We start from the raw sequence: 23,041 nt of genomic DNA, 5'->3' as shown, positions 1-23,041 counted from the left end.
TTACTGTACAGTTAAATTGTATTAAATGCACTTATTGTTGTGCATCATTACCACCATATCCAAAACTTTTTATCTTAGAAAAGTGAAACTCTGGGGCTGGAGAGATGGCTCAGAGGTTAAGAGAACTGTCTGCTGTTCTAGAGGTCCTGAGTTCAATTCCCAGCAACCACATGATGTCTCACACCCATCTATAATGAGATCTGAGATCTGGTGCCCAGAACACTATATACATAATAAATAATTTTTTTAAAGTGAAACTCTATATCCATTAAAGAACTTTCAACCTTGGCAACAGTCCTTGACAGTGACTTTTTTCCCTATATAAATTTGACTACTCTTAAGTGCCTCATATAAGTGGAATTATACAATATTTGCCCTTCTGTGACTGATGAGGTTTTTTTTTTTTTTTTGGTTGTTTCGTTTTGTTTGAGAATAGTACAGACTGACCTGTAACTTGTGAGCTTCCTCCTGCTAGAGGATAATACTTTTTACTGGCTGTACGTAGCACATTTTGTTTATCCTTCATCTGTCACATACACTTGGATAGCTTCCTCATTTTAGCTCATGCTTATAATTATGAGCATGAATACACAGAAATCTCTTAGACCCTGCTTTTAGTTCTTAGCAGAATAGGTATTCTAGTTGAGTTTAAAAGGTAGAACATCTTTGAAGAAAACCTCTTTAAATCTTGCTGCTTTTTTATTTTTTTTTATTGAGGGTCTAATTATATGTAGTTCTGGCTGGCCTGCAACTTGCTATGTAGATCAGAATTACCTCATACTTGAAGTCTTCCTGCTTCTGCCTCCTAAGTGCTGGAATTGCCAGCTCTTTTGCATTTTAAAATTTGAATTATGAGTTTCAAGAGTCCTATATATTCTGGGTATCTTCTTCATCAGATAAGTGATTTTCCATTTTTCTCCCACACTAAATTAGCTGCCTCTCTTGGCAGTGTATTCATGCAAAACTTTTTCATTTTCCTGAGATCCATCCAACTTGTCGATTTTCATGTTGCTTGTACCTTTGATGTCATAGTAAGAAATCATTACCAATTACTATGTCTTGAAGATTTTTCCTTGAAGATTTTTGATGTTTTAGCTCTAACTTTTAGGACTTGGTGAGAATGAGCTGGGGTTATTTATTTATTTATTTATTTATTTATTATGTATGCAATATTCTGTGTGTATGCCTGAAGGCCAGAAGAGGGCACCAGACCCAATTACAGATGGTTGTGAGCCACCATGTGGTTGCTGGGAATTGAACTGGGGACCTTTGGAAGAGCAGGCAATGCTCTTAACCTCTGAGCCATCTCTCCAGCCCCGAGGTTTTTTTTTTATAATCACATTTATTTATTAAGGTAATTATATGGGTTACTGCTAAAACAGTGAAATGATTTTTTAAACTAATATTAAGGAGGCTTTAGCTTCATTCTTTTACAACTATTAATGTGTATATTCTCATTGTAAAGTGGCAGAAATAAGTAATACTATAAAGTAATACATTAAAATGTATACACCTTTTGAAAATTAAGTGCTTTTGGAATCAAAAGTATATATATGTTCACTAATTGGAATTTATCTCGACTTATTTTACTACACTTCTGATTAGTTCACTAATGATATCTTTTTGGTTTCTAGAGCAATGTTGATCCCAGGGATGATGTGTTTGGATATCCTCAACAATTCGAAGATAAACCAGCACTGAGTAAAACAGAAGATAGAAAAGAGTACAATATTGGTGTTCTAAGACACCTTCAGGTTATCTTTGGGCATTTAGCTGCTTCTCGACTACAATACTATGTGCCAAGAGGGTTTTGGAAACAGTTCAGGTAAAGTATGGATGGATAGTCAGTCATAAAACACATCTTAAAACTTGATGAATAGTTCATATTCCTAAAATACATATCTTCAGATATTTTTATGTTGAGATTTTAAGCAATAGTTACACTCCAGCTATCCTTAGACTGTTTTCTTCTTTTTGCCCATAAGAGTCCATAGTTTTTCCCTATGACTGTCATAATGAGAGAAATGTCCGGTTATGTTTTACTCTTTTTACTTTTTGGGGAGCCCACCACCCAGCTCCCAAATAAATCACATGGAGGCTTATTCTTAAAGAGTGCCTGGCCTGGGCTGAAGATATGGCTCAGCAGTTAAGAGCACTGGCTGCTCTTCCAGAGGTCCTGAGTTCAATTCCCAGCAACCACATGGTGGCTCACAACCATCTGTAATGAGATCTGGCGCCCTCCTTTGGCTTGCAGGCATACATGGAGGCAGAATGTTGTATGCACAGTAAATAAATAAATCAAAAAAATAAATTTAAAAAAAAAAAGAGTGCCTGAAAAAAAAGAGTGCCTGACCTTAGCTTGGCTTAAATTATTCCGTCTACCATTCGCCTCTGGCCTTTTTCCTTTTCTTCTATAAATCTTAACTTTCACTCTTGACTCCATGGCTGGTCCCTGATGTCTTGCTCCTCTCTTTCATTGATTTTCTTTTTCTTTATACTCTTTGCCTGCCACCCCCACCTATCCCTGCTCTTTCCTTGCTATTGGCCAGTCAGCTCTTTATTTGACCATTAGGTGTTTCAGACAGGCACAGTAACACAGCTTCACAGAGTTAAACAAACGCAGCATAAACAAAAGTAACATATCTTAAAATATTTCCCAATAGGGAAGGACGGCTGTTTTATTTTTGATGTTAAAATTTAAACAGATTGTGGGATTCTATGTGATATTTTAATGCATATCTCTTTTTTTGATGTCTTAGTTACTGTTTTATTTCTGTGAGGAGACCCCATGACCAAGGCAACTCTTATAAAAGAAAACATTTGATTGGGCTTACTCACAGTTTCAGATGGTCAGTCCATTATCATGGTGGGGAGCAGACAGTCATGGTGCTGGAGTAGTAGCTGAGAGCTTTAGATCCTGATCTACAGGCAGCAGACAGATTAAGAGAGACTCTGTTGAAACCTTTTTCACTGCCCACCCCCAGTGACACCTCCTCTAACAAGGGCGCACCTCAACTTTCCTAATGCATTTAATAAAGTTAGTAATACCCTTTAATACAGTTCATGTTCCTGTCACCTTTCCCAGCTCTAAAATTTTATTCAGTTGGTACTTCATAACATGCTACTGTTGTGAATTATAATGTAAAATACCTGATAATGAAGGGTATTTGATATACCACCCCGTTACAGGTGGAGTTTTCCTGTCCTAGAAGCTGCTTCCTAATTACCACAGAGGCTTATATTAATTGTAAATAGTCAGCTACTAGCTCAGGCTTATTACTAACTTGATCCTACATTTTAAATTAACCCATATTCCTTTTTTATGCTCTGCCACGTGGTGGTGCCTTGTTTTTTGTTTTGTTTGTTTGTTTTTCATGGAGGCTACTAGATGGGGTGGTGTGCCTCCATGTTTACCTCCATGAAAAGTTGATACATGATGTTTGTCTTCCTCTTCTCTGATGGTAACAGCAATGAAATCTTTACAACTGACAGTTTATCCAGAAAATGGGTTTTTTTTAGTGTAATTTTAAAGATTTAAAGTCCAAGATTAAAAGTCCAAGACATTTGAAGGAGGAAGGGGTGATAGAGACCCACCAGTGCTGGATTGTGTATAGGAGCAAAATCCATGAACAGAAGGAATAAAAACAGACAGAACCAGACTTGGTCCTTTAGTAACAATCCTTTGTTGTGAACGGTCTTGTAATTTATTACAGATGGTGAGACACTGCCTCACCGACTGTTATGCTACCCATATCATACTTCCTATGGTTTTACAGTAAAGACAGCATAAATGTGCTACTGCTCTTGGGAATTGACTTCTTGCGATTGGTTTGGGTTTTGTTTTTGTTTGTTTGGTTGGTTGGTTGGTTTTTTCTTAAGCTTTAGTTCATGTTTTTCAGTCAATACCTACAAAACTCAGGTAAAGAAACACTGAACTCTCCAGGTGGTGGTTGGTGGCAGTGGTGGCAGTGACGCACACCTTTAATCCTAGCACTCAGGAGCAGAGGCTAGTAGATCTCTTCAGTTTTTAGTTCAACCTATTCTACAGATTGAGTTCCAGGACAGTCAGGGCTACACAAAGAAATTGAGTTCCAAAGAAAACAAAAGGAGAAAAAGAAACACTGCACTCTTGATTGATAGCAAGATAGCTTGTTTTTTATATAGTGCTGCTTCAAGGTGTTGGTGTTGCGATTAATTAGTCTGGTTGCACACTTGCCTAGCACATCCAAGGGCCCTAACTCCCATCCCCAACAAAGGAAAGTATAGCTCTTCCAGGGGACCTTCAGGCAGCTGACAGAAGAAACCTAGAGGGAGGGGCTGGAGAGATGGCTCACAGGTTTAGAGCATTGCCTGCTCTTCCAAAGGTCCTGAGTTCAATTCCCAGCAACCACATGGTGGCCCACAACCATCTGTAATGGGGTCTGGTGCCCTCTTCTGGCCTGCAGGCATACACACAGACAGAATATTGTATACATAAGAAAGGAAGGAAGGAGGGAGGAAAAGTTTAAAAAAGAAGAAGAAAGAAACCTAGAGGGTTATCTGTCCTCCCTGCTTCTGGCAGAGTGAGGTTTCCCCTTGTATTTTTTTCCCCTTCCCCTTAAGGATTTTTTTTTTTTTTTATTTTTTTGACACTCAGCAACAAGAACAATTCCAGTTTCTTATATTTCCCTAATTAAGTCCCTACTCAGTCAATACTGGAAGTTTGTATGTACCACCAGTTACACTTTTTTCACCAGAACACCCATCTTCTAACTTTACAGACTGACTATTCATTCGTTTTTTACTCTACTTTATTCTTTTTTTTTTATATTTATTTATTTATTTATTATGTATACAATATTCTTTCTGTGTGTATGCCTGAAGGCCAGAAGAGGGCACCAGACCTCATTATAGATGGTTGTGAGCCACCATGTGGTTGCTGGGAATCGAACTCAGGACCTTTGGAAGAGCAGGCAATGCTCTTAACCGCTGACCCATCTCTCCAGCCCTACTTTATTCTTCTGCCTTTATAAATCTTTTATAAATCCAAAATTTCTGATCCTGTTATTCTAAGAATTCTCACCTTTTTATGCTGCAATTTGTCTATTGATTACAGTTTTCTCTCTCTGTTTTTTGTTTTGTTTTAATGACTTTCATTTTGGTGTTTTGATTTTTGGTATCATTTGAGACTGGTGTATAGCCCAGCCTGGCCATGAAATCAGGATCTTCTTGGCATGGCCACCTCAATACTGAGATTGTAGGCGTATGCTACAATACTAGGTATTTTCTCTCTCACTAAGCCTTTGCTGTTTTCTACTCTGTACTAGTGAACCTCACAGTTAGGTTTGTATAATTGTTTCCATGTGATTAGATTCAGATTTAACTTGAAAGAGGGCAAAAAGGTTATATTAATTTCATATGTATGTATATATATGTATGTATGTATGTATGAGTGAGTTGGTTTTTAAGATTAGTTTGTCTAACTTAAGTCCTCAGATCACTGAAAATAGATTAACTGTAAAAATCTTTTTCACTTGAAAAAAATCAGTTTAATGAAGGTAGACACAACTCTGTAATCCAAAAATTTAGTGAAAACATCACTGTTGGATCCACTACCTCATTTTAATAGCATCTACAACTGGTTTCAAAATGCCTGTGTATATAACATTATCTGAAGGTACCACCCTTCTTAAAGCCATGCTCTCTATCAACTATACCAGTAGTTCTGTGGCAGTTCTTTGCCACTGGAGTACCACTTTCAACGTAAAGTGCTGGACTTTTGTGATGTTTCCTACTTCTTCATGTAGTTGTTTCAGTATGCTGTCGTTATAATTGCCTTACCTACAACCCTAGAAAATAAAATGTTCGTATTGTTGTGAATATTACATGTTATATATTGCATTCATTTCACAGACTTTGGGGTGAACCTGTTAATCTTCGTGAACAACATGATGCTTTAGAGTTCTTTAATTCATTGGTGGATAGTTTAGATGAAGCTTTAAAAGCCTTGGGGCATCCCGCTATGTTAAGTAAAGTCTTGGGAGGTTCTTTTGCTGATCAGAAGATTTGCCAAGGCTGCCCACATAGGTAAGTGGTGATAGAGTGTCATAGCTAATAGAGTTTCATATACTATCATATGCTAAGAAGAATAAAATTCTTATTAGTGTAATATAAAAATAGAATGTCATTATTTTATTCAACTCCCACAATTTCATAAATTATTATGAATATCTGAGTACTTTGGGGTGGTTTTGGTGTTGCTAAATAACTTGATTCCTTGTGCTTTTGTCTTGTGCTTAATATTTTACTATTTTATGCTTTTAATTCTTTCATATATTCCTAAGGAACAAAGATGACAATTTGCATATGACTAGAAATGTTACTTTTCAGTTCTCCTTTTTATCTTAGAGAATCTAAATGGTAATATAAATACACCTAGAAGATGACTGGCTAGAGGTGTTATTTTCTTTTTAAAACAGTAAAACAGTTCCACCTCTTATCATTTTGCACACAATACGTGTAGGCATGCATAGGGCACAGATACATAATACTTAGAATAAATAAATAAAACTTAATTAAAAAATTATGAATTTATAAACATGGCATTTCTTACTATCAAATCACATCAAGGTTTTATTTTGGTGCTGTAAGATAACCTGTTACTATGTGTACTAATTTTAAAACTGGGGGTGCTGGAGAGCCAGCTCATTGTTTAAAAACTGGCTATACTTGCAGAGGACCCAGGTTCAATACCCAGCACCCACGTGGTGATGTACAACTGTCTGTAACTCCATTTATAGGGGATCTGACTCCTTCTGGTTTCTTCAAGCGCCAGGCATACACAGTATACACATTCATACATTCAGGCAAAACACCCATGCACATAATTTTTTTTTTTAAATAACAAACTCAGGCCTGGAGAGATGACTCAGCAATTAACAAGCTTTTCCTGTACTTCTAAAGAATGCAAGTTTAGTTCCCAGGATCCACATCAGCCAGTTCATAACCATAACTATAATTCCAGGGGATCCAACACCCTTTTCTGGTCTCTTTGGGCACACAACTCAACAAATGGCAGACATAGAAACTTAACACATGTTGGACTGGGACTGAACGAGCATGGGATCAAACTGGACCCTCTGAATGGCTGACAATTGGGGCAGACTGAGGGGCCAATGATAATGGCACTGGGATTTGTCTCTACTGCATGTACTGGCTTTTTGGGATCCTATCTATTTGGATGTATACCTTCCTAAGCCTGGATGGGGGGGGGAGGCTCTGCCCTCTCTTAGGACTAGAATGGGGGAGAGGGGAAGGTGTGTGGGCAAGTAGGAGGAAAGTGTGAGGAGGGGAGGAAGTAGGAATTTTGATTGATATTATTTATAAAGTAATAAAAAATTAAAAAATAAACTTCATGAATTTTAGAAACAAAAAATACTCAAATTTGTCAATACTGAAGGAGAGAACCAACTTCATAAAGTTGTCCTGACATTTGTATGAAGTGGCATACACACTCTAATACATTTTTAAATTTGTTTTTTATTAGAATTCTTTTAAATTAAGTTGGTGATTTGCAATCTCTAAGGTGATAATTTTAAAGTCATCAAGCAAAAGATGTGTGTCTCCAAGCTTGATGGCCTAAATTCGATCCTCAAGTCCCCTATTGTGAAAGTAAAGAACCAATCCAGAGTATAATTTTTTTAAAAGTGGTATTTTTACATAAACCAAACTCTTACTTTATGTAGTCTTGGGCTAATTTTGTCATTGAAACCTTGTTTTTTAATCAGTAAATGATTGAAAAGTACTATATAAATAGACTTCTGTGGGTTTATAATTTAAATGAGAGGTTATATGTGTTCTTTCGACATATATTGTCCACTAGCCTGGGCAACTTTTGGTTCTTTAGAAAAACCTTTTTATCAGAGGCAAATTATATAAATAATTTAACCTCTTAATTATTGATAAAAATAGCCAACATTTTGATTAGCTGTTTCCATCAATCTTGTATTGAAATTTTTTACCAAGAGATTTTTTTAGTTTTTCAAGACTGGGTTTTTCTCTGAAGCCCTGGCTGTTTTGGAATTTGCTCTGTAGACCAGGATGGCCTTGAACTCTGCTTCTGCCTCCCATGTGCTGGGATTAAAGGCAGGTGCGGTCACCACCACTGGGCTGCCAAGAGAAAATTTTGAGAGCATAATCTTTATCATAATCTATATCAGAGCCATAATGCTTGACCAACAACTAAACTAGTTTTGTTTTTGTTAAATCCAGTATAATCAAGTAGAGTCCAAGTCTACTATTACAGGACTTTGTTTGCTTAGAATATGGTCCGAAAACTATAGAGCATGGGCCTTATCGAGCTAGTTACCTGTTCTATAAAGTTTTATTGGAACTTGCTCACTCAATAATGTATTGTCTACTTTCGCTAAAATGGTAGAATTGAACACTTGATACAGAGACAATGGGACCCATAATTAATTACTGCAAAGCTAAAATTACTGAAAGCACGGTAGACTAAAAGATCTTAACCTATAAGCGCAGCTAGCCCTTTTTATTGATGTTGTTTTTCAAGACAGGGTTTCTCTGTGTAGCCTTGGCTATCCTGGAATTCCCTCTGTGAACCAGGCTGGCCTCAAATTCAAGGTGGGCGGCACCACTACCCAGTTACTCTCTTAATTTCCATTTCACCTATTTCTTTTGACTAAGTTAACCTTTCAGAATCTATTTCACTCAAGTGTGGGCGGTGATAGTTCTCTATCAAATTTGTCATGAAGAGTATATAATCAATCTAATGTTTAGACCAGCACAGTCTAAATAACCAAGAAATGCTATTGGTATTAGTAGAATTCTATGACTTAGGAGTTTTGTTTTTCATTAAATATATAAATAATGAAATATTTAGAGAACTAAAGAGTAAAATCCTTTTCTGATAATTCTTAAATAATGTCTTTAGGTATGAATGTGAAGAATCTTTTACGACTCTGAATGTAGACATTAGAAACCACCAAAATCTTCTTGATTCTCTGGAACAGTACGTCAAAGGAGATTTATTAGAAGGGGCAAATGCTTATCATTGTGAAAAATGCAATAAAAAGGTATGTATTGTCTGTTAATTAGGATAATTCTGGGAGCTATTGATATTTTAAATCTTCCTTTGTTGTGATAATTAAAAAAAAGCAGGGTGTGTATATGTGTTGGGGGAAGGAAGTTTAAAAGTAGTGCCAGAAAAGGTTAGAAAGTATAAAATTGTAATTGCTTATGTGAATTAACAGAGCTGATGGAGGAAAACATTTTTCCTCTTATGTTTAGGATTATTTTGCTGAAACTATTAGTTTTTTAAATAGAGTAAAATTGTTATTTACTTTCTAATTAGATATTTCTATGGGAATGTAACTCTTCAAGGGAGAAGGATATTTAAATGTATAAATAATAAATTATGTTTATCTTTTTTGACTTCCAAAGTATTTCAAGTCTAAGTTAACTGTGCTTGCGGCCTACCACACCACTTAGAAAAGTATTAAAGTCTACATTGGGATTATGAGCAATGAAGAAAAAGTAAACTATTTCTTCAGTTTATTTACAGCAGACAACCTTTGTTGATAACTATAAATAACAAACAAATGGCTGTAGGTAAGGACAGTATAGAAACCAGGCAGTAAGTAATGTGTCAATGACTGATTTTTGCAATTTGTAATCACTGGTATAGGCCATTTCCATATTAACCAGTTACATTTACATCAACTTCTCAAATACTTTATGATTGCAATCCAAATAACTTATGAAAACTTGATATAGTAGTTGTATTTTTGTTGTTGTTGTTGTTAAGAGTTTGCTTAAGAGGCTGGAGAGATAGCTCAGCAGTGAAGAAGAATGTTTATTCTCTTGTATAGGACCTGGATTCAGTTTCTAACATCCACATGGAAGTTCACAGTTGTGTGTCGTTCCAGTTTCAGGGAATCTGTTGCCCTTGTCTGGTTTCCTCAGCAACTAGGCACACATGTGGTATACGTAGACATAATTTGCTTAAAGAGCTAGATGTAGTGATTCGCAACTACACAAGGGAAAACATATGGACCCTATGAAGCCCTATCTTTAAAAAAAAAAAAAAAAAAGAATCCAAGAGAAAAGGTTTGCCTGGTCTGGTCTTAATGCTGTAACCTCAACTACTTCAAGAGGCTAAAGTAAGAGGATAGCACATTCAAGACCTGTCTGGGCTACAAAGCAAGTTCAAAATAAATCTGGACAAAAAAGAATTGGAGGTATAGCTAAAGGACAACAAGCACTTGCATAGCATGTGTGACACCCTAGGTTCACTTTCTGATTTGGGAGTGGTGGTAGTTGTTTGGATTTTGGTTTGGTTTTTATAGTGGATTGTATCTATTTTTTCTTTATTTTAGGTTGATACTGTAAAGCGTTTGCTAATTAAAAAATTACCTCCTGTTCTTGCTATCCAACTAAAACGATTCGATTATGACTGGGAAAGAGAATGTGCAATCAAGTTCAACGATTACTTTGAATTTCCTCGAGAGTTAGACATGGAACCTTACACAGTTGCAGGTGTTGCTAAGCTGGAAGGGGATAATGTAAACCCAGAAAGTCAACTGATACAACAGAATGAGCAGTCTGAAGAGAAAGCAGGAAGCACAAAGTACAGACTTGTGGGTGTGCTTGTGCACAGTGGTCAAGCAAGTGGAGGACATTACTATTCTTACATCATTCAGAGGAATGGAGGAGATGGTGAAAAGAATCGCTGGTATAAATTTGATGATGGAGATGTAACAGAGTGTAAAATGGATGACGACGAAGAAATGAAAAACCAATGTTTTGGTGGCGAATATATGGGAGAAGTGTTTGATCACATGATGAAGCGCATGTCATACAGGCGCCAGAAAAGGTGGTGGAATGCTTACATACTTTTTTATGAACGAATGGACACAATAGAACATGATGATGAACTGCTAAGATACATATCAGAGATTGCTATCGCCACAAGGCCCCATCAGATTGTTATGCCATCAGCCATTGAGAGAAGTGTACGGAAGCAGAATGTACAGTTCATGCACAACCGAATGCAGTACAGTTTGGAATACTTTCAGTTTATGAAAAAACTACTTACATGTAATGGTGTTTACTTAAACCCTCCTCCAGGTAAGTGTCAAGGTAGCTTCTTACAGCATAGAGTAATTCTTATTTATTGATAGGAATAAGCTTTGCTTCACCTACCCCCTACCTACCACCCCTCCCCAAGACAGGGTTTCTCTGTAGCTTTGGAGCCTGTCAGAGATCCATGTGTTTCAATGTGATGCTGGGATTTGAACCCAGGGCCTTGTGTATGGTAGTTGGAACACTGCCTTGGGTTTTGTTTGGTTGGTTGATTTTGGGTTGAGGGGAGGTGTTTGGTTTTTTGGGTTTGGTTCTGGGCTTTTTTTTTGAGATGGGGTTTCTCTGTGTAACAATCCTGGCTGTTCTAGAATTCACTTTGTTGACCAGAATGGCCTTGTACTCACAGAAATCTGCCTGCCTCTACCTCCTGAGTACTGGGATTAAAGTGATACAGCATGGCTGGCTTTTTTTGTTTGTGCTAAATTCAGGTATAAGAATTTTATAAGTGGGCTGGAGAGATGGCTCAGTGGTTAAGAGCACTGGCTGCTCTTCCAGAGGTCCTGAGTTCAATTCCCAGCAACCACATGGTGGCTCACAACCATCTGTAATGAGATCTGGCGCCCTNTCTTTAAAAAAAAATTTTATAAGTAATCTGAGAAGAGTTCTATTTATTATTTTAATAAATTTGAGAACACAGTATAAGTTTGTTTAAAAATGGGGCTTGAACAGAAGTTTTGATTGTTTTTAAAAATATGTGTGTATGTGTTTGTTTTTGTTTTTTAGGGCAAGATCACCTGTCTCCTGAAGCAGAAGAAATCACTATGATTAGTATTCAGCTTGCTGCTAGGTTCCTCTTTACTACAGGATTTCACACAAAGAAAATAGTTCGTGGCTCTGCCAGTGATTGGTACCTTGTTTTGGTTTTTTATTCCTATTTAAAATTTGGTGGAGTTCTTTAGTAGAGTGTTTTATTTTTTTCAGAACCCTAAGATCATTGTTTCAAATCTAAAAGGCAGAATTTTTTTTAAAAAAATGTAATCATAATGAGAGAAATCACACTAAAATACTTTACATAAGTTTAAGCGTAAAAAAAATGTTAAAAAATATAGATACCATCATAATGCCTTGGTTTTTTTTTTTTGTTTTGGTTTCTGGGGTTTTTTGATTTTTTTGTTTTCCCCAGATAGCGTTTCTCTAGTAACCCTGTCTATCCTGGAACTTGCTTTGTAGACCAGGCTGGCCTCAAACTCAGCTATCCATCTGCCTCTTCCTCCTGAGTTCTGGAACTAAAGGCATGTACCACTACTGACCAGCTATATCTACTTAGCAATTGTTCCTTATTAAGGGCCAGTGATGTTTCAGTGGGTAAAAGCTCTTAACCACCAAACCTGACAAAACTGAGTTTGATCCCCAGAACCCACATAGTGGAAGGGGAGAGCCTATTCTTGCAAATAGTCCTTTAAGTTATACACACTAAATCAATATAATTTTTTTTTTTTACTTATCCAGAAGAGAGTTCAACAAGGAAAGAAGGGATTTTGTCATCATTTAATAATGTGTTTTGGTTTTTGGTTTTGGGTTTTTTTTTTTTGTTTTGTTTTGTTGGGTTTTGAGACAAGGTTTCTATGTGTAGCTCTCTCTGTCCTGTCCTGAAACTCTGTAGACCAGTAACCAACCATTGCCACCTGGCTATTAATGGTTTTTTAGTAACCAATGCAAGCTTTCACCAATTTTATAATTCCATGAGATTAGGCCAAGTCATATAGTAGTCATGTCTCTATCCCCAACACCCACAAGATTTCTGTGTAGATCTAGCTAACTAGAACGCCTGTAGACCAAACTAGCCTAGAACTCAGATCCAACTGAGATTAAAGGCGTGTATCATCCATCATGCATGCTCAGCTCCGTATCAGTCATTTTAATGTTAATACTAGAAGTAGTCATTATTGCTGCTGCCTTCAGTGAAAAAAGGATGTTTGTGGTCTTTTGTTTCCTAGTGATCCATCCCTTTACTGTAAGAAAAGTGAACTGAATTTATAGTTGTGGTTTGTTTTGTTTTAGGTATGATGCATTGTGTATTCTCCTTCGTCACAGCAAGAATGTGCGATTTTGGTTTGCTCACAATGTCCTTTTTAATGTTTCAAATCGTTTTTCTGAATACCTTTTGGAATGCCCTAGTGCAGAAGTGAGAGGTGCATTTGCTAAACTTATAGTCTTTATTGCGCATTTTTCCTTGCAAGATGGGCCTTGTCCTTCACCTTTTGCATCTCCTGGACCTTCTAGTCAGGTAATTGTCCCTTTGTTTATAATTATTTGTGTATTACCCACCCCCAAATGTGTTTTCCTGAAGTTAAAGAGAGAAACTTGAATGCTTCTTTTTTAATGTTTACCAAAGTAACAAAGCCTGATCCTGAATTCCATTAAAATTACTAGATAAAAAACAGCAATGATTATTTGCCCTTTAAAAAAATATGGGTAGCCTGGGATACGATTTGGTGGTAGAGAGCGTTCCTAAAATATACTCTGGTGCTCTAATTTCCATCCCTAGCACAGAAGGGAATTTTTGTAAAGTTATAAGTTTTTATGTGTATGTATGTGTATGCTTTTTAAACATTTATTATGTATGGGATATTGTGCATGCGCCACAGCACAAAGTGTAGAGGCCAAAGGATAATGTGTGAGAGTCAGTTCTCTCCTTCCACCATATGGGTACTAGGAATCAAACTTTTGGGTGGTAAGCTCCTTTACCCATTGAGTCGTCTCACCAGCCCTATTTTTTAATTAGCTTACAAAATAGTGCTTCCATGTGAGATTTTCCTATCTACTTCATTTTGGTGGATTTTTTTAATGAACTTTTTTTAAATTGCAGCAAAGTGAAAAATCTATAATTAACTCAAAAGCTGAGTGTGGTGGCACGTGCCTATAAATCTTGGTTAGCTGAGGCAGGGGGATTGAGAATTGAAAGCCAACCTGGGTTCTACATATTGAGACTCTATCTCAAAACAAAATTAATAAAATGAAAAAGAAAAAAAAATAGGAAACCTACTTGAGATTTTCATTCCCTTTACCAAGAATCAGATCCTTTTAATAGTTTGTGGCACAAGCCTAAAATCTCAACCCCTTTGGAAGCTAAAGCTAGAGGATTGCAAATTCAAAAGCCAGCTTGGTCCAATTTAGTTTAGACCATTATCTATTAGTAAGAAGAGATCTTGGGATATAGCTCAGTGGCAAAGTTCTTCTCTAGCATTAGCATACACATGGCCTTGGATCAGTCTAGTGGTGATAGGCAGGATAGATAGAATTCATGTAATCAGTTTTTCCAAAAAAGTATTTTTGTGTTCAACATATGCATACATGTCCCCTTTTTATAAGAATATAATTATCGCCAGTTGGTGATGGCACACGCCTTATTACCTTGTGTTTTCTCCTTTATAGGCTTATGACAACTTAAGCTTAAGTGACCACTTATTAAGAGCAGTACTAAATCTCTTAAGGAGGGAAGTTTCAGAACATGGTCGTCATTTACAGCAGTATTTCAACTTGTTTGTAATGTATGCCAATTTAGGTAAGAAGTGAAATTTTCATAATCTCTGTTAAAATATTATGTTAAATGATAAGTCATTCAAAAGGTCAAATGATGAAATAAGGATTTTTTTTCTTTGTATCAAACCTTTTCCCCTGTGTGCTTTTTTTTTAAATACCTCTGGTAAACACACTGAAACTCTATTAAAGTTTTGCCTCCTTAATCGATGATACTGCATCTGTTTGCTTTATTATTTTATATACATTGGTGTTTTACATGCATATCTGTCTGTATGAGGGTGTTGAATTCCTTGGAACAGGGCTGCCTCGTTTGACAGCTCTCCTCAAAGTAACTTGCTCTTTCTAATATCTGTTTATTCCTGTTCAGTTACTACTAGAACTGTACCTAAATATTGTGCTCAATTTTCTTCTACCATTATTTGTTGCAAAAGATTGGATGGGGGAGAAAACTTGTCTATCACAAATATGGACATTCTAACACTGAAGGGTGGGGACACACCTTTAATTTTTAGCACTAGGGAGGCAGAGTGATCTGTGAGTTTGAGGTCAGTCTCCCTAATAGTGAGTGGTGAGTTCTAGACCAACCAGAATGACAATGAGATGCCCCCCCCCAAAAAGCACAAATAATTTTTGTGTTATTTTGGTGTTTATTTTAATATATATGTCCTGTAATATTTAAAATTATAAAATTTGCCAGCTGGTCGGTGGTGGCACGCATTTTTAATCCCAGGAGGCAGAGGCAGGCGGATCTCTGAGGTCGACAGAGGCAAATTCCAGTTCTTCCAAGTGCTGGGATTAAAGGCATGCACCACCACCGCCCAGCATAATCACTGTTTTGTATAGAAACTTCTAAAGTGGTAAATTTCTTACCATAGTTAAATAAGTCTGAATTCAAGTAAGAACAATGTGTTCCTGATTATAAAGTGATAGGCAAGGGTTAGGCATAATACCAGATGCAAGTAGATCTCTGAATTTGAGGCCAACCTGGTCTACATAGTAACTGAAAGTTGATAGACCAGGGTTAGAAAGGTGGCTCAGCAGTTAAAGTGCTTGTACAGGAGTTCAAATCCTTACAACTCAAGTATATGCTGAGTGGAATATGATGGTTTGCCTGTAATTCCAGCCTAAAAAGGTTGAGACATGGAAGCTACAGAGCAAGCTGGCTAATAACTGCTGATTTTGTTCACAAAGCTTTCTCTTTCTTTCTTTCTTTCTTTCTTTTTTTTTTTTTTTTTTGATTTTCGAGACAGGGTTTCTCCGTAGCTTTTGGTGCCTGTCCTGGCACTAGCTCTTGTAGACCAGGCTGGCCTCGAACTCACAGAGATCCGCCTGCCTCTGCCTCCCAAGTGCTGGGATTAAAGGCATATGCCACCACCGCCCAGGTACAAAGTTCTTTCTATCCTAATGTTTTTCTTCCCCATTTTCTCCTGCCTGTTTCCTGTCTCTCTTTTGACTGCAGGAGTGGCAGAGAAGACACAGCTGCTGAAACTGAGTGTGCCTGCTACCTTTATGCTTGTGTCCTTAGATGAAGGTCCTGGTCCTCCGATTAAATATCAGTATGCTGAATTAGGCAAATTATACTCAGTAGTGTCACAGCTAATCCGCTGTTGCAATGTCTCCTCAAGAATGCAGTCTTCTATCAATGGTAATGTATCCTTGGCAATAGTTTTGAATACTCTGGGTCAGATCTAGAACTAAATTAAATATAATACCAAAGATAAATACAAAGTAAGGATGTGAAGGAAGGTCCGTGCTTATGACATTTTATAGTATTTACAAGTTCTGTACTTTCTTTCACATTAATATGAATCTTTTTCTGCTTTCTACTGCATTAAATTTCTAAAATTTTTCATGTTAGTATACCTAATCATTGTAGCATAGTCTACGTTTCTTCATTATGCTTAGGAAACTTGACTTTTGCAGCTCATTTTCTAAAACAGGCTATTTTCTTAGATGTCTACATTGTTATTGTGGAGAAGCTTATTGGTTGTTCATTGGTGACAAATCTGTATTGTAGGTAATCCTTCTCTTCCAAATCCTTTTGGTGATCCTAATTTATCACAACCTATAATGCCAATTCAGCAAAATGTGGTAGATATTTTATTTGTGAGAACAAGTTATGTGAAGAAAATTATTGAAGACTGCAGTAACTCTGATGAGACCGTCAAATTGCTTCGCTTTTGCTGCTGGGAGAATCCTCAGTTCTCATCTACCGTCCTCAGTGAACTTCTTTGGCAGGTTAAGAAACTATAACCATTGCTAAATCTCTATGACTTGATTTGTTACCCATTTATCCATTATTCACTGTGTCTTACCTATTTCTAGGTTGCATATTCCTATACTTATGAACTCCGACCCTATTTGGATCTGCTTTTACAAATCTTACTGATTGAGGACTCCTGGCAGACTCACAGGTAAAAATAGTTTAAACATGATTCAATTGAATTGTTTTTTACTTAAAGAAAACCATCAATAGACTTTTGTATACATGTGAATTCATTTAAGCCTAATAATTATTTTAGTTTTAGATTACATTAGTTTTAGAACTAACCTCATGACACAAAGGTAGTCCTTAGGTGAGGAGGGCACAGAGAATACAGATCTTTAATCCCGGCACTTGGGAGGCTGAGGCAGGCAGATTTCTGAGTTCCAAACTAACCAGGGCTGTAGGGAGGCCTTGTCTTAAACAAAAAAGAGAGAGAGAGTTCGTAGGTGGAGCAACAAAATAACTCAGTAGGTGAGGGTACTTGGCTTCTGCCTGATGACCTGTGTTTAGTCCCACATGATTAAAAGAAAACCAGTTCTTGCTGGGCGGTGGTGGTGCATGCCCTTGATCTCAGCACTCAGGAGGTAGACAGACAGATCTCTGAGTTTGAGGCCATCCTGGTCTACAACAGCTAGTTCCAGGACAGGCTCCAAAACTACAGAGAAACCCTGTCTCAAAACACCAGAAAGAAAAGAAAACCAGTTCTCTCCAGCTATCCACTGGCAGGTATGCATGCATGCACACACGGAAATATATTGGTTATCTTAATAGATTACTGCTAACTCATTAACGTTGAATTTACAGCCAGTAGCTTACACCTCACACCCGATGTGAGCTTCTTTAGTACACATTTTCTGTAAGATGCATCACAGCTTAGGAACACTAGACTGCACTTCAGTGCTATGCTGGTATACCATTTAAACAGCAAAAGCAAATACTTGTTCAGAGTTAGAAGGGGAAACAAGGCGGAGTCACTTTATTCAACCTCTGCTAGGAAAGTGCTAGTTCTGGGCAACTCGAATTATTTGCCACTATTCATGATCACAGATAGCTAACAAAGCACTTTAAATACTGATTTTTAAGATTACCTATTCTTGGGGTTGTAGAATGGCTTGGCCATCTTTTTGAGGTGACTCATATTTGGTTCCTAACACCCACATAGTGATTCAAAACCCTCTGTATGTAACTGACAACCCTCTTCTGACTGCTAAAGGCACCAGGCGCATATATATACAATGCAGGAAAAGCACTCCTACATCTACACATAAAATAATTTAAACCTTTTTTTTTAATGCCAATGTTTAGTCTTAGTGGAAGATTGCAAATGCCAGAATTTACAGATTCAAACTATCAAATTATCTTTTTAGCATTATATGTTTCCAATTACTGTTATAAAAATAGCAGTAAGCAAAGTTTCTGTTTTCTTGGAGGCAAAATGTTCAAAGCTGTCACTATTGATACTTCACTCCTGAGATAAATTTTAATGTAGTTTAGCTTCTAGTATTTTCCTTCTTAAAACAGTGTAAGAGATTATAGCTTTTAGGGAGTAATGGCATATATGAATTTTTAATTCCAGCATTCTAGTGCAGAGGCAGGCAGATCCCTTTGAGTTCTGAGCCAGCGGAGACTACATAGCAAGATCCTTTCTCAAAAAATAGAAAAGAATTTGTAGCTTTCTAGTTAAACATACCAAATTCTCTTTTTAGCATAAAATATGAAACCAAGTTGGATGGATTAACTGTGAGAAAGAAAGTAGTCATTTTTTAACTCAAGCTTGAAAATCATCTCATAGAGAAAGGTGAATCGCTGTAAGTTCGAGGCCAGCCTGGTCTACAAAGGACAGCCAAGGCTGCACAGAAAAACCCTGTTTTGAGAAAAACCAGGAAGAAGGAAGTTTTGTCGTAATGTCTTCCCATGTGTCCTGCTTTGTTAGACATGAGGAAGCGACATCAAGCTAATACTGTTTAAAGATGGTATCTGGAAAACTATTGATATTAGTGGAAAGTAATATTTTAGCACTTTATATAAGTTTGCAAAAATGAAGGTAAGGATTGGGGGTGGTTTAGGTGACAGAGAGCTTATCTAACATGGGTTGCACCGGTCCTCACCCTCAGCACCACTCCCCCTCAAAAAAAAAAAAAATTGAGAAGTAGGATTTATATGTAGTATCTTAGATCAAACAGCAAGAAGCCTGTAGCCATTTAGACATTCTTGTTCCTTTCCCATCCTGACAATCATTTAAATCTCCTTTCTTCTGTGAGTTTGCCTTTTCCTATCATTTTGCCAAAATGTAAGTACAACATTTAGCTTCTTTTCCTTTAGCAGTTATTTTCCTTCAGTGTAATGTTTGCAAGGTTCATTTACCATTATAGCATATATTGGTATTTTATTTCCTTTTTATGGCTAAATGATTACTTAGTCTTACAGGTATGTCATCTTGTTTATTGGCAGGTAATGTCTAACACACACACAAAAAAAAAACAGGCACTGGGCATGGTGTTACAAGCATATAATCTCAGTAGTTGAGAGACTGTGACAGTCAGATTGAGAGGTCAAAGCCATTTTTTGTTTCATAATGAGACCCTTTCTCAAAAAACAGACAAAAATCAGATTATTCTCAACTACAAAGTTTGTGAACTTGTTTCTTAACTTTTTTTAAGTTTGTGTTATTCTTGAGTGTTTGACTTTGCTTCTGGTAATGTATTTAAACTTCATAAGAAGGGCAATTTGAACAAGTAAATTTAAATGCACAGACTTGAGTCAGATTGGTTGGCAACTGTATGGCCCTAGGCAAGCTGTTTATTTTGTCATCTTCTCCAAGGTTTAATAATATTTGCTGTCCAGTATGAAACAACTGAACTCACAGGCATTTACTGGGTGACATGTAATAGCACTCAATAAATGTTAGCTTCTCTTAGATTTTAGAAGTTTTTATCTTCTGATTGTTTTTCAGAATTCATAATGCCCTTAAAGGAATTCCAGATGATCGAGATGGGCTGTTTGACACAATCCAGCGTTCTAAGAATCACTATCAAAAAAGAGCATACCAGTGTATAAAATGTATGGTAGCTCTCTTTAGCAGTTGTCCTGTTGCTTACCAAATCCTGCAGGTGAGGGTATTTTCTTGTAATTTCATAGAAATTTGAATCAGAGTTAAAGATCCTATTTTAAAGGCTAAGGCTATATATAGCTCTGTGGTATACTACTTACCCAGAATATAAAAAGCCTTGGAGTTAAATCCCCAGTACCACAAACAATAAGCAAAAATGACATTAAGATCTTGTTTTAACCCAGGACTGGTGGGTATACATCTATAAAATCAATATTCAAGGCTAAGGCAGGAGGACAACAGGTTCAACAACCGCCTGAGCTACATAGCAAGTCTTTATTTCAAGGGGGGAACAATCCTGAATTTGTGGGGGTGGTTGTCATTTTAAATTTTCTTTGAGATATTCCAAATCATCTTAAGTGTATATATGGTTTTACTTTTAAAGGGCAATGGAGATCTTAAAAGGAAATGGACCTGGGCAGTAGAATGGCTTGGAGATGAACTCGAAAGAAGACCATACACTGGCAATCCTCAATATACTTATAACAATTGGTCTCCCCCAGTACAAAGCAATGAAACATCAAATGGCTATTTTTTGGAAAGATCACATAGTGCTAGAATGACACTTGCAAAAGCTTGTGAACTCTGTCCTGAGGAGGTAAAGAAAGCCACCAGTCTACAAGAGATAGAAATGGAAGAAAGCAAAGTAATTCTTTATTAGGCCACTGGTTGTGTATTAATGAAAGTGTTGTTTCTTAAAGGTTTTGCTAAAGTTGTACTTGCTTTAATATTTAGTGATAAGTTAATCAGGATGCCTCCCTCTGGAAAATTACAGTGCTATAACCTCATTCTTCTAAGAGAATCCAAATTACAAATTTTAATTGTTTTTTAAATCTTTATGTGTATGAGTGTTTTGTCTGTATATATGTCTGCACCATGTGCCTTCTTGGTGTCCATGGAGGCCAGAAAAGAGGATATTGGATTCCCTGAAATTGCAGTTCAACAAATTATTGTGAACTGCCATTTGCATATTAACTTGAACTTTGGCCGGGCAGTGGTATTGCGTGCCTTTAATCTCAGCACTTGGGAGGCAGAGACAGTTGGATCTCTGTGAGTTTGAGGTCAGCCTGGTCTACAAAGCAAGTTCCTGGGCAGCCAGGACTGTTAAACAGAGAAACCCTGTCTCAAAAAAACAAAAAAATAAAAAAAATAAATAAAATAAAATTAAAAAAAAATACTTGAACTGGCTGGGCAGTGGTGGCACATACCTTTAATCCCATCACTTGGGAGGCAGAGATAGGCAGATCTCTGTGAGTTCAAGACCAGCCTGATCTACAAGAGCTAGTTCCAGGATGGCCTCTAAAGCTGCAGAGAAACCCTGTCTCGAAAAAATACCAAAAAAAAAAAAAAAAAAAAGATTTGAATTTGAAGCAAGTGCTCTTTACTCTGACTCATCTCTCTAGCTCCATTCCCTTTTGCCTTTAACATCACTCATTTACTCTGTATGTGTGTGAATATGAACCATAGCACATGTGGAGATCAATTTTTTTTTTCAAATTAAAATATAGCCACATTATTCCCCCCTTTTTAGTTGATTCCCACACATCCCCTTGCTCTGTCTTTGATTCATGGCTTCTTTTTCTTTAAATGTTGTATATATGTATATTCTTAATGTATAAATAACGTGTTCAGTTGTGTATAAAGTTACTTACATGTTTATTACATTAGGAATGACCATTTGGTTTTAGATACATAATTAGGGGATTGTTCCCTAGGGGATATAATTTTCCTGCTTTCAGCATTCCTTGTTTACCTATATAAAATCTCATGAACTTTCCTCCTTCCATGTTAACATCTATGGATGTCCTTGTTTAGACAGCCATGTGTGTGGCTTCCCTGGCATTTATAGGAGATGGAGCCTCACAACAGACATCCTGTTCCTCTGACTCTTTATATTATTCCACCCCCTCAGTGACTGGGGAGGGTCCCTGAACCTTAGATTGCAGAAGTTATAAACAGTTTTTAAAAGTTGTTACTATGTCAACAGAGTTGGAAGTGAGTTTGATGTTGCTTGCATAATTCTTTTTCTTTAAAATTAGGAACCAGATGACCAAGATGCCCCAGATGAGCATGAATCACCTCCACCAGAAGATGCCCCATTATACCCCCATTCCCCTGGATCTCAATATCAGCAGGTAAGCAGGAATCAAGATAGTGGGGTTAATAATCTCTACAGTGGTTCTCAACCTTTCTAATGCTGCAACCCTTTAGTATAGTTCCTTGTGTTGTGGTGACCGACAACCATAAAATTATTGTCGTTGCTACTTTATAACTATAATTTTGCTACTATTATGAATTGTAATGTAAAATATCTGATATGTGACCCCTGTGAGAGGGTCATTCAGACCACCCCCAGGGGTTGCAACCCACAGATTGAGAACCACTGCTCTAAAACCAATTTCATGCTTAGTTGTAAAGGATGGCTTTTCCATGACTAAACTCAGATTATCTGAACTAACTCTGGGTACATGATCAGAAGAATGGTTGTAATGTGGTCATGGTGCAAATTTAACTTGCCCCAGTAATGTCGTTCCCTTACCAAATATATATGTCTTGTACTAGTATAGAGTGAGTAAAACTGCATGATTCTTCTCAGCATAATAATCATTGCTTAGTATGAAGGATTATGATAACACTTGTTAGGCTAAGTCTATAAGTGGATTCTGAAAACACAGATGGCAGTTAAATAATGTTCCTTAATTAGCCTGGGATTTCATTGACAGTAGAAATTATGGGGAATTTGACATATTTCTACAGGTGATTATATCTGTAAAATCACAAAAGTAGGGGGCTGGAGAGATGACTCAGAGGTTAAGAGCACTGCCTGCTCTTCCAAAGGTCCTGAGTTCAATTCCCAGCAACCACATGGTGGCTCACAACCATCTGTTATGATATATGGTGCCCTCTTCTGGCCTGCAGGCATACAAGCAGACAGAATACTATATACATAATAAGTTAATATTTTTTAAAAAATTACAAAAGTAGAGAAATAATATCCTAAATGGGAACATTCCTAAAACGTAGATGTGACAAAATCAAAT

The 23,041-nt window shown here is 36.9% G+C and overlaps 1 protein-coding gene across 6 annotated transcripts in view; it reads left to right on the top strand.

The window, feature by feature from the left end:
- The window catches only part of Usp9x (ubiquitin specific peptidase 9 X-linked), a 134,031-nt gene that overhangs the window by 107,273 nt on the left and 3,717 nt on the right, over positions 1-23,041 (top strand). For 4 of the 6 annotated variants that reach the window (XM_050160766.1, XM_050160765.1, XM_050160767.1 and 1 more), the window contains 13 exons: positions 1,635-1,825; positions 5,893-6,066; positions 8,933-9,074; positions 10,377-11,127; positions 11,866-11,989; positions 13,144-13,369; positions 14,518-14,647; positions 16,085-16,270; positions 16,643-16,863; positions 16,951-17,039; positions 19,845-20,001; positions 20,386-20,646; positions 22,040-22,135. In XM_050160766.1, the coding sequence (XP_050016723.1) occupies positions 1,635-1,825; positions 5,893-6,066; positions 8,933-9,074; positions 10,377-11,127; positions 11,866-11,989; positions 13,144-13,369; positions 14,518-14,647; positions 16,085-16,270; positions 16,643-16,863; positions 16,951-17,039; positions 19,845-20,001; positions 20,386-20,646; positions 22,040-22,135 (2,748 nt within the window). The remainder of the gene's footprint in view (positions 1-1,634; positions 1,826-5,892; positions 6,067-8,932; positions 9,075-10,376; positions 11,128-11,865; positions 11,990-13,143; positions 13,370-14,517; positions 14,648-16,084; positions 16,271-16,642; positions 16,864-16,950; positions 17,040-19,844; positions 20,002-20,385; positions 20,647-22,039; positions 22,136-23,041) is intronic. The other 2 variants (XM_050160769.1, XM_050160768.1) reach the window with 1 other exon arrangement.

The sequence above is a fragment of the Alexandromys fortis genome, unplaced genomic scaffold, assembly GCF_014885135.2.
Source record: "Alexandromys fortis isolate MF-2015 unplaced genomic scaffold, M_Fortis_MF-2015_v1.1 scaffold_83, whole genome shotgun sequence".
Lineage (NCBI taxonomy): Eukaryota > Metazoa > Chordata > Mammalia > Rodentia > Cricetidae > Alexandromys > Alexandromys fortis.
This window is presented reverse-complemented; position numbering and strand designations above follow the sequence as displayed.